At 43.7% G+C, this 16,993-nt stretch overlaps 1 protein-coding gene across 1 annotated transcript in view; it reads left to right on the top strand.

Annotated features, from left to right (window-relative positions):
- Nucleotides 1–268: 268 nt before the first annotated feature.
- The window catches only part of LOC137301342 (CMP-N-acetylneuraminate-beta-galactosamide-alpha-2,3-sialyltransferase 4-like), a gene marked incomplete at its 5' end in the record, with an annotated part of 65,750 nt that continues 49,025 nt past the window's right edge, over nucleotides 269–16,993 (top strand). Inside the window, 3 exons of the mRNA XM_067970789.1 lie at nucleotides 269–365; nucleotides 5,393–5,453; nucleotides 16,717–16,812. Of these exons, the coding sequence (XP_067826890.1) occupies nucleotides 269–365; nucleotides 5,393–5,453; nucleotides 16,717–16,812 (254 nt within the window). The remainder of the gene's footprint in view (nucleotides 366–5,392; nucleotides 5,454–16,716; nucleotides 16,813–16,993) is intronic.

The following is a 16,993-nucleotide window of genomic DNA, read 5'->3' on the forward strand; positions in this document are numbered from 1 at the left end:
GGCGATTGGTTCTGCTGTCGGAGAGAGCTGTGGTTAAAAGGTTCAATTTGTCATACACCATGTGGGGTAAAGATTCCTTTGTGCATAAACATGTCTCTGCTTGATCACAGTGTAAAAGACACACCTTGCCCAACCTGGTATTCAAACAAAGTCAGTGAACAGATAATCGCAAAGTAAGTCACCTGTTGATTGTGTCAGGAGTTGACCATTCCAGATTCTGTCTCTTAGCTCTATTCTGATTTGATTTTGTTTTTTGTTTTTCAGTTTTACTAGAAATGCTAATTTATTTTTAAAGCTTGGAGATGATTGGTGGAACCAGCCGAACTATGTGTTTCACACATTACCATATGGCATTAAAGGCAACGGTGAGGAACCTTTAATTGACTTTCATTTTGTCTTTCTTATTCCAAAATGTATGATAGCGCTCGTCCCTCGATGACTCAGTTGGTGAGGACAGCCCATAACCAAGCCTCATCAACCAACTAATAAAGATTTAATATTTAATTTTTTTAAATTATGGAGGGTTTTGATCGGGTGATTAGGAATGGACCATTTGATCTAGCTGCAAAGTCAGTGACAGGGGCCGGGGAGGTCATCAATTTAAAGTTGGCACTAAGAGAATGAGGAGAGAGGTTCGGAGACATTTTGTACACAAGCATGGAATGCTCTGCCACAGGGAATGGTTGAGGCAGAGATCATTGCCTCTTTTAAAGGAAAATATGTGAAATAGAGGCGGATGGAAGGTTATGGGGAGAGGCCAGGACAGTGGGATTAGATTTGGGTTGTTTTCGTGAAGAACCAGCAGACGTGATGAGCTGAATGGCCTCCTTTTGAGCTATAAACTTGTTGGGATCTATGGCTCTAAACCAGAAGGTCTCGGGTTTGGTTCCTGGTCTGAATCAGCTGATCTTAGGTGGGGTGGGGGGTGAGGTAGAACAGGTGGTGTAATTGGCTTCACCCCCCCCCCCACTGGAGCAGGGAGAGGCAGTGCCTCTGAACACCATCCGAGTGAGTCTTGCCGGAAACTGCGTAATTAGACAGGATTGGGCTTGACTGTGATGCCACTATGGTTGAATGGCCTGCCTACAATTGGGGCGCAGTACTGAAGGGTGACTTGTACACGTGAAACTGAGCCCCAGCGAGGAGTTAATACCTACAAGAAAGGAAGGGAGAGAAAGGTAAAAAGTAGAGTATGGTGAACAGAGAGTTCTGGGACTGTGGAGTAATGTGAAATCTGTGACGCTATCTGTACAGGGTGAGGCTAACACCAGGAAAGCCAATGGTCCTTTGTGTCAGTGCAGCAGGAAGCGCACTGAGCGCAGTCGAATACCTGAAAAGAATGATGGGGAAAGACCAACAGGGCCACTGATGCTGACCTCGTTCACCTCCCTCCCCAATCACTAGTGATGCTGACCCCTGGGGGGAGGCAAAATTCAGAGGAAAAAAAATCTGTGACAAAGCTCAGGAAACACTCGAGAAAATTCCCCCACAGCTGCTTCGCGGCAATCAAGCTAGCTCCTGGAGACAGTAGTTAACCATGATGGGCCAGTGGGTCTAGTGTGATGGATACGGTTTGTTAATTTGCGGGAGACTCTACCATGTTTCCGCTGGAGAAGAGCTTTGAGAGCCGTCGGAGGTGCCGTCTTTCGGATGAGACGTTAAACCAACCTGCCCTCTCAGGCGGACGTAAAAGATCCCACTGCACTATTCGAAGAAGAGCAAGGGAGTTCTCCCTGGGGTTCTGCCCAATATTTATCCCTCAACTAATATCTAAAACAGATTATCTGCTCATTACCACATTGCTGTTTGTGGGATCTTACTGTGCGCAAATTGGCTACTGCATTTCTTACATTACAACAGTGGCTACGTTTCGAAAAGTACTTCATTGTCTGTAAAGTGCTTTGGGATGTCCTGAGGACATGAAATGCATTGTATAAATGCAAGTCTTTCTTTCTCTTTGTGTGTAAGCATTGCCTGGTGCTGTGCACTATTTGCTTTGGTGAATTCTGTTCCCTGTGCTTCCGAGTGCTTTTCAAATTATAAGTAATTACAATAGCTGAATGACAGCCGTGTGAACACTTGTCTGCATGGTGATATTGTCTCTCGCAATACAACCTAACAGCATAGCTTGAAGCTAAGCAAAGAGCACAATGCGGTTCACTGCTATTTGAAGAATTACTAGCCTGGGAGCACATACCACCTGCAAATTGGTCTACGACAATGTGGGAGAACCGGACATACCTCATGGGAATTGCTGCAAAACGATCCAAAGAAGAAAAATTGTACTCTTAAAAAATACCAAATAAGGCCAGCTTCTGCAGCAAGACCACTTACAGAATTGGTCCAAGTCTTTCTGAAGATAGTCAGTCTACTTCCTACTTATTGCTGCCCACAGAGTCATTAGCAATTTTAGTGCTACTGCTACAGACACCCAGCTCCAAATCATTCATAAAAACGGCACATCACAGTGGATCCCTGTGGAAACCCGCTGGTGATTTCTTCATAAGTAGAATATTTTCCATTTATCACTAACTCTGTCCCCTGAGCACTGGCTTCCTTTCACTCCTCAAAGGATTCAAGTAAGGCATGACCTATTACTGCTTATACCATACTGACTTCTCCCTGTGCTCTTTAAATGTTCATTCATAGAATTCCTGATTAACAAGGGAGTCAAAGGTTATAGTAGTTAGTCGGGAAAGTAGGTTTGAGGTCACAATCAGATAGCAGAGCAGGCTCGATGGGCCGAATTGCCTACTCCTGCTCTTAATTCGTAATTCCGTAGAATGCCTTAAGCATTTCCTCCACAGTGGAAACTGCAGCGTAAGTCCCAAGTTTGTGCCTTGCACCTTTTTTGAATATTCATTACATTTGCCATTCTCCAGTCCTCCTGCATTTATGGAGTTCTGAAAAATTATGACCAAAGAATCACTAATTTCCTCCTTTAATTCCTCGAGGATTCTGTAATGTGTCCCATATAGTTCAGGAGCCTTGTAGGATATTTAATTCTTCCATAACCCATTCTTCACTAACTTTTACATGTATTGTAGATTACTTAGCCCCAATTATTATGGCTGGAAATTGTCCTTTGTGAAAACTGAGGTGAAGATCCATTCAATATCACTGCCATACCCTGATCATCTGTAATAGTTTCCCCCCTCCCCATGAATCCTTAAATGGACCCACCTGTTCTTTGATCTTCCTTCTATTATTAACCTATCTGTAGAACTTTAAGGGCCCCTCTGAATTTGTCTCTCTATTTCTCTCTTATTATCTCTAATATTTTCTTTAGCTATCCTCAGTTGTCTTTTGTAGGAATCCCTATTATTGTTTCCTAGTATGTTTTAAGCTCCTTCTACCCTCCTTATTAAACCACTCTGGAATATACTTTCTACCTTCATTCTTTATATAACAACAACACTTTACATTTATATAGCACCTTTAACGTAGTAAAAACGTCCCAAGGTGTGTCACAGGAGCGTTATCAGACAGAATTTGACACTGAGCCACATGAAGAGATATAAGGACAGGCGACCAAAAGCTTGGTCAGAGAGGTAGGTTTTAAGGAGGAGAGAGAGGTGGAGAGGCTTAGAGAGGGTAATCCAGAGCTTAGGGCCTGGGCAGCTGAAGGAACGGCCACCAATGGTGGGGGGAAGGAAATCGGGGATACACTAGAGGCCAGAATTGGAGGAGCACAGAGATCTCGGAGGGTTGTCGGGCTGGAGGAAGTCACAGAGAAATCTTAAATACAGTTCAATTTTCTTCTGTTCTGTTGTATTGTTAAGTTTACTTTCCAGCTAATTTTCCCTCATTCTCTTCTCATAGCCTCAAAATCTGCTCCCGAGGTGACATCTCCCCATTGATGTTTTTGGCCTTAGTTTTAACAATAATACCAAATCCAATAGCGCAACAGTCACTGGATCCCAGGGTACTACCCAGCTCTGGTGAACTGCTAAACATCAAATCCAACACAGCCTCTGCTCTAGTACCTGTTGTGCGATGAAAACCATCCTTGGACACCTCAGTGTTTCCATTCTCACTCCTCCCTTCACTTTGTCCCTGATGTGTCCATTCTATCCCCAGGTGGTTGAAGCCCCTGTGACTAGCACATTATGATGAGCCCCATACAGCCCCTCACCCACCTGGTCACCTTGAGCTAGTGGTCTGTAACAGGTAACAATTAATAATTTGCCACTCTATCATTGCTCCATTTTCTCCATATTGTTTCAACCCTATCTCCTTCTGCTGCTACATCCACCCCTTAAATATCTGCTCTATCATTCCTTATCTAGCAACTCCTTCACATTTCTCTGTCAGCCTATCTTCGTGAAACACTTTATATCATCTGAGTTTCAGCTCTCAGCCATTCTCTGCTGCTGGCCATGTTTCCGAGATGCCAACACTGCTAATGTGTTGGCTGATTGGAGATCGCTCAACCCCACATTTGTTATTCCGATTGCTCCTTCGGGGTAATTTTGACTTTGAGCGAACGTGTAAAATGAGCGATATTGGATCAGCCGCCCGTTATACATCTCTCCAAGTTTTCAATTCCATTGATTTGAATCAGACAGGGTGTACAGAGGGCAGCTAATCTGATATCGCCCGTTATACACTATCACTCAAAGTCAAAATTATGTTTGTATAAAGACATTCAAGCCTATCCCACAGAACATTGCTGTTCATTTTCTCTTTGGTCGGTTTTATTTATGATGCCATTGTCTGAGTAATTATCATCTGTTTAGAATAGCTACAAATCCAACCCTTTAGTACTGTGCACTTAATGACTTGTCAACTTGAAAAGTTCCCACTTACAGACTACCCACCATCATACTTTACTGCCAATTCTGTGACTTTTTCATTAAGGTGGCCTTGTCAATGGTTGAATGGGCCATAAATGCCTTCCCAGCACCGTCTGCAGTACTCACTGTGGGGAAGTAGTCTGAAGTCAGAGTTTAATTGTAGTTTGTGAAGTTTGCAAACAACCAATTGTGTGCACATTTCTGGCACAAGGTCAGAAAAAAACAGCAAATCTTTCTTTCTCTTGAAAGTCCTTTCGAATCTTTGAAATGTAATGTCTGGAGTGTGACGTCTGGATTGTGACATCTGGAGAGTGATGCCTTGAGTGTGTTTGGAGTGTGACGCCTCAAGTGTGACGCCTCAAGTGTGATGCCTCGAGTGTGACGCCTCGAGTGTGACGCCTCGAGTATGACAAATGGAGAGTGACGCCGCAAGTGTTACATTTGGAATGTGATAGACACTCTCAAAACTTGTATGTAAATAGTTTTTCTTTAATGTTGATGTAAAACAGCTAGTGTGAGAAGTAGCAATTGAAGGACGAACTGACACACTCTGAAACATTCATTGCGTCATCGTAAACCTTTTCTTTTCCTTTCAGAAGCGATTATCAAAATGATATTGCTCCGAACACAGTCCAACATGCCGGATGAGATAGACAGGTAAAACTTTTACCCATAGGGGTCTACTTTTGAATGTCACTTTTGGGCTTTCTCTTCATGGGCTGAGACCTGAGGGTATGTTTTCTGGTTTTTTTACTCCTAACGCTGATCAGAACATGACAGGGGCACAAATTGGGTGCGGAGATTAGTACACCCTTTACACAGAATGTCCGGACAGTAAATTGGATCAATTGTGTATTAGGATTGCGGTCCTCCATGCCCAATAGTCCCAATGCACATAAGCAGGACAACTACCCCTCTGAAATTTTAACTGGAAGATTTGGGATCTATTCTACAGTTTCTATAAAGTTGAGGTCTGGCTAAACTTTTGATAATTTGCCCAGAAAATGATCAGTAAACCATGTCTGGTAATCAGTTTTAACTTCTGAAAGTATCCTGTGCTCTGGTCTTTGAAAGTAGCAGAGCATCACACTGGACTTCATTTCGAAGAAGAGCAGAAGAGTTCTCCCCGGTGTCCTGGCCAATATTTATCCCTCAACCAACATCACTAAAACAGGTTATCTGGTCATTTATCTCATTGCTGTTTGTGGGACCTTGCTGCGCACAAATTGGCTGCCATGTTTCCTACATTGCAACAGTGACTACACTTGAAAAAATATTTCATTGGCTATAAAACACTTTGGGACGTCCTGAGGTGGAGAAAAGCACTATATAAATACAAGTACTTTCCTTTCCTTAAGTTTAAAATATCAAGCAAATTAATTTTACAAGAATTGAACGAGCAAATAAGGAACAGCCATGTAACATTGTTATATATTTACATTAGAAAAAATTTCTTCCTAACTTCTCAGCTGACAAAATAATAAGAAGATCACAAAAACGAAGCTAATCCTTTGCAAATGAGTTTTAAAAGTATAGGCTGGGAATTTCCTCGTGGCTGCTCCTGGTGGTACCATTCAGCACTGTTGGTTTACTTAACCTTTTGGCAATAGGTCCGTGTTATGGTTTGGGGTCTTTTCTCACCAATGTAAATGGGGTTTCCGACACACTGCCACACAGTTATGGTGGTAGAACGGGAGCAATTAGGAACATAGGAACCCAAGTAGGTCATTCAGCCTCTCAAGCCTGTTCCCTCAATGAATGAGATCATGGCTGATCTGTATTCTAACTCCATCCACCTGCCTTGGCTCCATATCACTTAATACCCTTGGCTAATAAAAATCTTTCGATCTCAGATTTAAAATTATTAATTGAGCTAGCATCTACTGCTTTTTGTGGGAGAGAGTTCCACACTTCTACCACCCTTTGCATGATGAAGTGTTTCCTGACTTCTCTCCTGAATGTCCTGGCTCTAATTTTAAGGTTATGTCCCCTTGTCCTAGATTCCCCCACCAGCGGGAAAGGTTTCTCTCTATCTACCCTATCAATTCCTTTCAAAATCCGAAAAACCTCAATCAAGTCACTCCTTAAACTTTTATATTCCAAGGAATACAAGCCTAGTTTGTGTAATCTCTCCTCATAATTTAACCCTTGGAGCCCTGGTAACATTCTAGTGAATCTGCGCTTCTAAGGCCAATATGTGCTTTTGAAGGTGCGGTGCCCAGAACTGTACCAGATGTGGTCTAACCAGGGCTTTGTAAAGCTGTAGCAAAACTTCCTCCCCTTTATATTCTAGCCCTCTAGTTATAAAAGCTAACAGTCATTAGCCTTTTAGATCACTTTTTGTATCTGACTGCTACATTTTAGTGATCTGTGTACATGGACCCCTAAATCTCTTTGGACCTCCACTGTTCCTAGCTTTTCACCATTTAAAAATACCCGGATCTATCCTCTCTTGGTCCATAATGGATGACCTCACACTTACCTGCATTGAAATCCATCTCCCACAGTTTTGCCCACTCACTTAATCTATTAATGTCTCTTTGTAATTTTATGCTCCCGTCTTACTATGTCACCAATCTTTGTAAAGAATCTTACAACACCAGGTTATAGTCTAACAATTTTATGTGAAAATCACAAGCTTTCGGAGGCTTTCTCCTTCGTCAGGTGAAGGAGGAAGCCTCCGAAAGCTTGTGATTTTCAAATAAAATTGTTGGACTATAACCTGGTGTTGTAAGATTCTTTACATTTGTCAACCCCAGTCCATCACCGGCATCTCCACATCATACCAATCTTTGTGTCATTGGCAAACTTAGATATATTCCGAGAAATTCACCCTCAGATTGTTTCTTCTTTCTCTCCAGAATGTCAAAATACTGACTAGCCGTTTCTCTGAAATTTCAAACTGCCTTCAGTCATGGAATTTTGAAGATGCCCCTGATTCAAACAGATCCATCTTTTTTTGTATCCCATAAAAGAATTGCTAGATTTTAAATATCTGACCCCGCAAATCCATAAAAGGAACTCTCAGTTAAATAGAAACTGAACCATTCAGACAGCATTGTTTAAATTTGAATGATCTCTCTCTAACCAACGAAAGCCACAGACAAGGATTTGTCTGGCAGTCCTTTTTTAAAGCTACTTATATATTTATGATGTGGAGATGCCGGTGATGGACTGGGGTTGACAATTGTAAACAATTTTACAACACCAAGTTATAGTCCAGCAATTTTATTTTAAATTCACAAGCTTTCGGAGGCTTCCTCCTTCGTCAGGTGAACGATGTGAAAATGAAATCCTCGAAATGAAATCGCATTTATAATTCACAGAACAATGCTTGGTGAGTACAGACAGTTTTTTCAACTGCCCGTTGCCAAGGCAATCAGTGTGCAGACAGACAGGTGTTACCTGCCAGGTCTCACAGAATATACAAATCACCAAAAAAAACAACAAACAAAAAAAAAGAGATAGAGAGGTAGAAACGTGGAAAAGACAGCAACTAACCCGTTATATTAAAAACAGATAACATTTGTTCGCTGGTGGGGTTACGTGTAGTGTGACATGAACCCAAGATCCCGGTTGAGGCCGTCCTCATGGGTGTGGAACTTGGCTATCAATTTCTGCTCGACGATTTTGCGTTGTCGTGTGTCTCGAAGGCCGCCTTGGAGTACGCTTACCCGAAGGTCGGTGGATGAATGTCCATGACTGCTGAAGTGTTCCCCGACTGGGAGGGAACCCTCCTGTTTGGTGATTGTTGCGCGGTGTCCGTTCATCCGTTGTCGCAGCGTCTGCATGGTCTCGCCAATGTACCATGCTCTGGGGCATCCTTTCCTGCAACGTATGAGGTAGACAACGTTGGCTGAGTCACAGGAGTATGAACCATGCACCTGGTGGGTGGTGTCCTCTCGTGTGATGGTGGTATCTGTGTCGATGATCTGGCATGTCTTGCAGAGGTTACCGTGGCAGGGTTGTGTGGTGTCGTGGACGCTGTTCTCTTGAAAGCTAGGTAATTTGCTGCGAACGATGGTCTGTTTGAGGTTGGGTGGCTGTCTAAAGGCGAGTAGTGGAGGTGTGGGGATGGCCATAGCGAGGTGTTTGTCCTCATTGATGACATGTTGAAGGCTGCGGAGAACATGGCGTAGTTTCTCCACTCCGGGGAAGTACTGGACGACAAAGGGTACTCTGTTGGTTGCGTCCCGTGTTAGTCTCCTGAGGAGGTCTATGCGATTTTTTGCTGTGGCCCGTCGGAACTGTCGATCGATGAGTCGAGCGTCATATCCCGTTCTTACTAGGGCGTCTTTCAGCGTCTGTAGGTGTCCATCGCGTTCCTCCTCGTCTGAGCAGACCCTGTGTATTCGCAGGGCCTGTCCATAGGGGATGGCGTCTTTGACGTGGTTAGGGTGGAAGCTGGAAAAGTGGAGCATCATGAGGTTGTCCGTGGGCTTGCGGTAGAGTGAGGTGCTGAGGTGCCCGTCTTTGATGGAGATTCGTGTGTCCAAGAAAGAAACTGATTCTGAGGAGTAGTCCATGGTGAGCTTGATGGTGGGATGGAACTTGTTGATGTTATCGTGTAGTCTCTTTCGTGATTCCTTGCCGTGGGTCCATAGAAAGAAAATGTCGTCGATGTATCTGGTGTATAGTGTTGGTTGGAGGTCTTGTGCAGTGAAGAAGTCCTGCTCGAACTTGTGCATGAAAATGTTGGCGTATTGGGGTGCGAATTTGGTCCCCATGGCTGTTCCGTGTGTTTGGGTAAAGAACTGGTTATCGAAGGTGAAGACATTGTGATCCAGGATGAAGCGGATGAGTTGTAGGATGGCTTCCGGAGATTGGCTGTTGTTGGTGTTGAGTATTGATGCTGTCGCAGCGATGCCGTCATCGTGGGGGATACTGGTGTATAGTGCCGAGACGTCCATCGTGGTGAGAAGTGTTCCTGGTTCAACTGGTCCGTGGGTACTGAGTTTTTGTAGGAAGTCTGTAGTGTCGCGACAGAAGCTGGGGGTTCCCTGTACGATGGGTTTCAGGATGCCCTCGATGTATCCAGAGAGGTTCTCACACAGGGTTCCGTTGCCTGATACGATAGGACGTCCGGGTGTGTTGGCTTTGTGTATCTTTGGGAGGCAGTAGAAGTCTCCCACGCGGGGAGTACGTGGGATGAGAGTGTGTAGGATGCTTTGAAGGTCTGGATCGAAGGTCTTGATCAGTTTGTTGAGCTGGTGGGTGTGTTCTTTGGTCGGATCTGCGGGTAACCGTCTGTAGTGTTCCTGGTTGTCCAGTTGTCGGTATGCTTCTTTGCAATAGTCCGTTCTGTTCTGTATGACTATGGCTCCTCCTTTGTCCGCTGGTTTGATGACGATGTTGCGGTTGGTCTTGAGAGCGTTGATGGCGTTGCGTTGTGCTCGGGTGACATTCTGGACTGTCTTCTGAGTGCGGCTGATGAATCTGGCATTGACGCATTTCCTGACAGCTTGAGCATACATGTCCAGCTGAGGGCAGCGACCCTCCGGAGGAGTCCAGTTTGACTCTTTCCTCTTCGGTTGCTGTACCGCGGATCCCTCTGTCTGCTGTTCCGGATCGTCGATTGTCTCATTGGGTTCGCTGCTGAAATCTTGGGGTTTGTGGTAGAATTCCCGGAGCCTCATTCTCCTGATGAATTCCTCTGTGTCCGCCGCGAGACTAGTGGGGTCCATTTTGGTAGTGGGGCAGAAATTGAGCCCTCGGCTGAGAACTTCGATTTCGTCTGGTTGAAGGGTGTGGTCGGACAAATTGACAATAGACTTCCCTGTGGTTGCAACCGTGGTACCAGGGGAAGCTTGGTCGATGCTGGTGGTGATGCCGAGTTTCTCAAGCTTCCTGCTCTTGGTTTTCATGTAGGCAGCGTAGTTCCGTTGCCTCGTCTGTTTGGCGGTATAACGTAGCTGGTCTGCTGTGTCCTGAGTACAGGTTGAGAGTATGGACTCTATCTTGGTTTCGAGGTTGTGGCGTCTGCTGTAGAGTTGGTGTATGAGATGGTTGCGGAGTGTGCGAGAGGTACGGCGGCAGAGTCTCTCAGCATAATCCGAGTTGTATGTGGACCTGAGTGGGTTCGTGATCTGGAGTCCTTTCGGGATCTTGTCTGCTTTCTTGCAGCTCTGTAAAAACTTGATGTCTGTGTCTAAATGCGCGATCTTCTTGGATATCCTTTCCACTGTGAGCCGGCAGTTTGTGGTGTCGATGGTAGTCATGATGTGGAGATGCCGGTGATGGACTGGGGTTGACAATTGTAAACAATTTTACAACACTAAGTTATAGTCCAGCAATTTTATTTTAAATTCACAAGCTTTCGGAGGCTTCCTCCTTCGTCAGGTGAACGATGTGAAAATGAAATCCTCGAAATGAAATTGCATTTATAATTCACAGAACAATGCTTGGTGAGTACAGACAGTTTTTTCAACTGCCCGTTGCCAAGGCAATCAGTGTGCAGACAGACAGGTGTTACCTGCCAGGTCTCACAGAATATACAAATCACCAAAAAAAAAACAAACAAAAAAAACAGAGATAGAGAGGTAGAAACATAGAAAAGACAGCAACTGACCCGTTATATTAAAAACAGATAACATTTGTTCGCTGGTGGGGTAACGTGTAGCGTGACATGAACCCAAGATCCCGGTTGAGGCCGTCCTCATGGGTGTGGAACTTGGCTATCAATTTCTGCTCGACGATATATTTGTGAGTGGCTTTGAAGGGACAGCCATGACTAAAGTGGGACAAAAGTGCCTCAGCACTAACTCAAGCTTTATTTGCCTCGGGAAATAATAGCGCTAAAATTCTACCTGTTGTGGATCCTTTTATTGAAAGAAAATTTAGTGTCTTTTTTGCTCTTGTAGCACATGGGAATAAAGGATGATTGTACAGAAGAATATTGGGTGGGGAACATTGCACACCCAGAATAGACCTCACTCAATTTCCCACCCATTTAAATTTATACAATAGCCCCCCGAACAGATGTTGGGGGATAAATTCATCTTTGGACGGTAACGCGCAAGGGACTGTATTCACATTGCTGCCTGTTGTGCACTTCAGCCCAATATTTGTCTCCACTGAAGCTTAACGTCGATCTGGGCGCATCACAGGCAGCCTATGCGATATCGCCTGTTTTACACTACCGTCCAAGACGGATTTCTTCCCCATTATGTCTGCTTCATGCAGTCGGGGAGTGGGGAGAGTCAAGCCATTCAATTCAAATAGAAGCATCCTGTTGGCTTTGTTTGAATCTATCATTGACTGCCAGCAACCTTTGAGTATAAGAGACACAAATTTACATTTCCTTTGTCCCGGACAAATTTTGAAAAGTATTTCTCGGCTTATCTTGTTGAAAATGGGTAGTCCAGCGGAAACCATAAGAAAGAGATAGATAGGCTAGAGAGATTCCTTGCATGGTTAGCAATAAGCTGCCAAATATAGGTTAGTATTCACGTACCTTGTGTCTGGTCCAATTTACATTGACTTTGAGCACAGCAGAAGTTTCGAGGAGGGATAGGTAAGCCTGCAACTGCTCGAGATCCACAGAGTGTTATTGCTTCTGTTCACTTATCCATGTAACATTTAACAAAACTGGCAGTTTTTTGCCTAAGTCAATGTCTATTAGAATGCTTATTCTACCATCTTCTGAAATCGCGGAACATGGCATTATCCTGTCACAGCCTTAGGCACATCTTCACTGTCTCTAGGAGATGGTTGTACCACTGTTTAGACAGAGCAGTGAGAACTGATGATATACCATGCATGCCACCTGACACCACGGGCAGCACCCGCTGGCCTTGTTGGTCCTCCTCTATGGCCAAAAACCTGGAAATTAGTTGAAATGAAGACTCAAAAGCAAGCCTATGTGTATTACTACATGGAGTGAATAATCAATCTGATCAGTTCATTAGTCTCTTCGGTGATTTGAGGGGATTAGCAGTCTGATTTAGTTTCCTCTCCTAGCCATTTTGGTCGAGACATAAACCATGTGTTGCATGAGCATTACACCGAACGCCCAACCTTGCTACCCGCCTCTTGTTGCTGTTGTAATGCTTTATCCCAGCAATAACTTCCAGGATTAAGTCTATGACCAACACTCGGACGAATTCACCCACCCTAACAATGCAGCTTTCATATCCTCTGAAGCAGCTGCTTGCAGTTTGGCTCCAGTGCTTGGTTTATAGGAGTTGACTCAGTGTGAAGCTACCCCACCTTCTTGAGTCCACTCAGCAACAGCAGAGCCTATCTTGAAAGAGAAAGAACTGAGCGTTGGTTTTGGACTCGTGTTGAAATTTCCTGAAAGACTCTGACAAAATCCACAGCTGTCAAGAGCTTACCCCAATGTACAGTTATCATTGTTAAAGCAGTGAGCGTCTCTTTCTCATCAAAGAAATGCTCCTCAGTTGAAAGTACAATTAAAAGCAGATGCAAGAGCAAACAGGATCTCCATTATTCATTTAGTAGATGTGTCGGCTGGGTGAAATTTTCAGAGGTTTCCAATTACCATAGACTCACAATAAGGTTAATTAGAACCTTTTGTCCAGTCTTTATTTGCACCCTTCCATTTCTTTTATTGAAAAAAAGTATCGTTTAGTACATACGTGCAGAGCATCAGCCTTTTATGTAGGACAGAACCCTCCGAGACCTCTGCGTTCCTCCAATTCTGGCCTCTCGTGCATCCCCTACTTCCTTCACTCCAACATTGGCGGTCATTCAACTACCTAGAGTCTGAGCTCTGGAATCCCCTCCCTAAACCTCTCCGCCTCTCCACCTCTCTCACCACCTTTACGACACTCCTTAAAACCTACCTCTTTGACCAAACTTATGGTCACCTGTCCTAATACCATCTTCATTGGCTCGGTGTCAAACTGTTTGTTTGATAACACTCCTGTGAAACGTCTTGGGATGTTTTACTATGTTAAAGGCGCTATATAAATGCAGGTTGTTGCTGTTTGTTTCCATGCTTTAACTGGTGTTTACTTTAAAGTTACTAATGTCTCTGTTAAACTAACAGACAGAGTAACATTACACCAATGCATTTAGCATTTGCTCCGCTAATATTCACAGTAATAACTTCTAGGCTTTTAGGAGGACGGATGGGGGCTCAGAATGAGGCCCTTGTTCAATCAGAAAGTGGGAAATTCCCTGACCTAAAATCCACAATGGCAGCAGGTGCCCACATTGGTTTTCTCTATTGGATGATGAGGGGCTTATTTGCAGGTGGAGGTTGTAAGTTTCAGACTCTGCCTCATCTTATTAATTAATAGGTTTGAGTATCTAGTTTCAGCAACTTTGAAACTTTATTACGAAATATAAGATTTAGCCTCTGCCTTATCTCATTCATCAATCATAGTAAGCAAGCAAATGATATATGTCTATATACTGACAAGCAGACTACCGATTGGAGGGCACCCAGGCACTTAGAAAATCATAGCATGATTAGGCAGAGTCAACATGGTTTTATGAAAGGGAAATCATGTTTGACAAATTTATTGGAGTTTTTTGAGGATGTAACTAGCAGGGTAGATAAAGGGGAACCAGTGGATGTAATATATTTGGATTTTCAAAAGGCATTTGATAAAGTGCCACACAAAAGGTTGTTACACAAGATAAGGGCTGATGGGGTTGGGGGTAATATATTAGCATGAATAGGGGATTGATTACTGGTCAGAAAACAGAAAATAGAGATAAACGGGTCATTTTCAGGTTGGCAGGCTGTAACTAGTGGGGGGCCGCAAGGATCAGTGCTTGGGCCTCAGCTATTTACAATCTATATTAATGACTTAGTTGGAGGGACCGAATGTAATGTATCCAAGTTTGCTGATGATACAAAGCCATGTGGGAAAGTAAGCTGTGAAGAGGACACAAAGAGTCTGCAAAGGGATATAGACAGGTTAAGTGAATGGGCAAGAAGGTGGTAGATGGAGCATAATGTGGGGAAATGTGAGGTTATTCATTTTGGTAGGAAGAATAAAAAAACAGAATATTTTTTAAATGGTGAGAAACTATTAAATGTTGGTGTTCGGAGAGATTTGGGTGTCCTCGTACAACAAACACCAAAAGTTAACATGCAGGTACAGCAAGCAATTGGGAAGGCAAATGGCATGTTGGCCTTTATTGTAAGGGGATTGAAGTACAAGAGTAAGGAAGTTTTGTTCAATTGTACAGGCTTTGGTGAGACCACACCTGGAGTACTGTGTGCCGTTTTGGTCTCCTTATCTAAGGAAGGATAAACTTGCCTTGGAGGCGGTGCAATGAAGGTTCACTAGATTTATCCCTGGGATGAGAGGGTTGCCCTATGAGGAGAGGTTGAGTAGAATGGGCCTATACTCTCTGGAGTTTAGGAGAATGAGAGGTGATCTCATTGAAACATATAAGATTCTGAGGGGGCTTGACAGGGTAGATGCTGAGAGGTTTGTTCCCCTGGCTGGAGAGTCTAGAACTAGGGGACATAGTCTCAGGATAAGGGGTTGGCCATTTAAGACTGAGGTGAGGAGGAATTTCTTCACTCAGAGGGTTGCGAATCTTTGGAATTCTCTACTCTAGAGGGCTGTGGATGCTGAGTCATTGAGTATATTCAAAGGCTGAGATGGATAGATTTTTGGACTCTAGGGGAATGAAGACAAATGGGGATTGGGCGGGAAAGTTGAGTTGAGGTTGAAGATTAGCTATGATCTTATTGAATGGCGGAGCAGGCTCGAGGGGTCATGTGGCCTACTCCTGCTCTTATTTCTTATGTTGTTATGGATGAACCTCGGCCTCCCTGAGCTTGCTGTCTGATGTTTTTAGTCCAAGCTGCCCACAGGCCACTAGGATACATCAACTTTTATACCCACTAACAACCCACACCCTCTGACAAGCCTCTGCCTTCATGTCTATTTTAGTGTGAATCTAAAGAAAAGAAAAATAATGAAAGACTTATATTTATATAACGCCTTTCACAACCTCAGGATGTCTCAAAGCACTTTACAGCCAATGAAGTACTTTTGAAGTGTAGTCACTGTTGTAATGTAGGAAATGCAGCAGCCAATTTGCGCACAGTAAGGTCCCACAAACAGCAATGTGATAATTACCAGGTAATCTGTTGTTTTAGTGATGTTGGTTGCGGGATAAATATTGACCTAGACACTGGGAAAAACTTCCCTGCTCTCCTTCGCAATAGTGCCATGGGATCTTTTATGTCCACCTGAGGGGGCGGACAGGGTCTCGGTTTAACATCTCATGCAAAAGACAGCACCTCTGACAGTGCAGCACTCCATCAGTACTGCACTGGAGTACATCTTTGAGCAAACCAGACAGGGTAGACTAAATCAAGAATGAACAATAAAGCTGCATCGGGGGCTCATTCTTATCTGTGTTGCACTGTCCAGCAGAGCTCATTCCTTTTCCTCAGTGTGTTCCCATTATCCCTAACCTATCTGATTTTCTGTTGATTATGTTCATTTGTATTGTATCAAAATCATATTTTATAACCTGATGGATTCTATTATTTATTCTTGATTTAGTATACCCTGTCTGGTTTGCTCGAGGATGTTCTCTTCTTCCTGTACTGTGGCAACAACACTTGGGCTACGGGACTGTCTGCATATACTAACTCAGGCTAACCTCACCTATCTATAATGCCTGTCTTAGCCATGTCTCTAAAACCTACAATGGGTTGGATTACATTTAAAGAATATAGGCTGACATATCTAGGTTCACAACAGAAAGAAATGTACAAATAGTCTTGATCATTAAAAGAATGAGTTTGCGTGCTCTTTTAAAAGCAATCTTAAATCCTGGACAAACATTTACCTGTCAGGTCCTGGTGGCCATAACTCACTCCATAGAGGTTATTTACTAATCAATCAAATAAGAAGTTAAAATTTGTTCTGCCACTGCACTGACCTTCCTTCTTTAATAAAGGCGCCTTGTCTTTTGTCAGGTTGGATTGTAAGAGATGCGTTGTCATCGGCAACGGATACACCCTGAGAAACAGCTCCCTCGGAGAAACAATCAACAAATACGACATTGTCATTCGGTGAGTGACGTGCAGCTTATTTCTTTCTGTTTGGTGTCGGCCATGGCTCAGTGGGCAGCACTCTCACCTCTGAATCAGAAGGTCATGGGTTCAAGTCCCACTCCAAAGACTTGAGCATATAATCTAAGCTGACACTTCAGGAGTGCTGCACTGTCGGAGGTGCCGGATTTCAGATGAGATG

The sequence above is a fragment of the Heptranchias perlo genome, chromosome 33, assembly GCF_035084215.1.
Source record: "Heptranchias perlo isolate sHepPer1 chromosome 33, sHepPer1.hap1, whole genome shotgun sequence".
Taxonomy (NCBI): Eukaryota; Metazoa; Chordata; class Chondrichthyes; order Hexanchiformes; family Hexanchidae; genus Heptranchias; species Heptranchias perlo.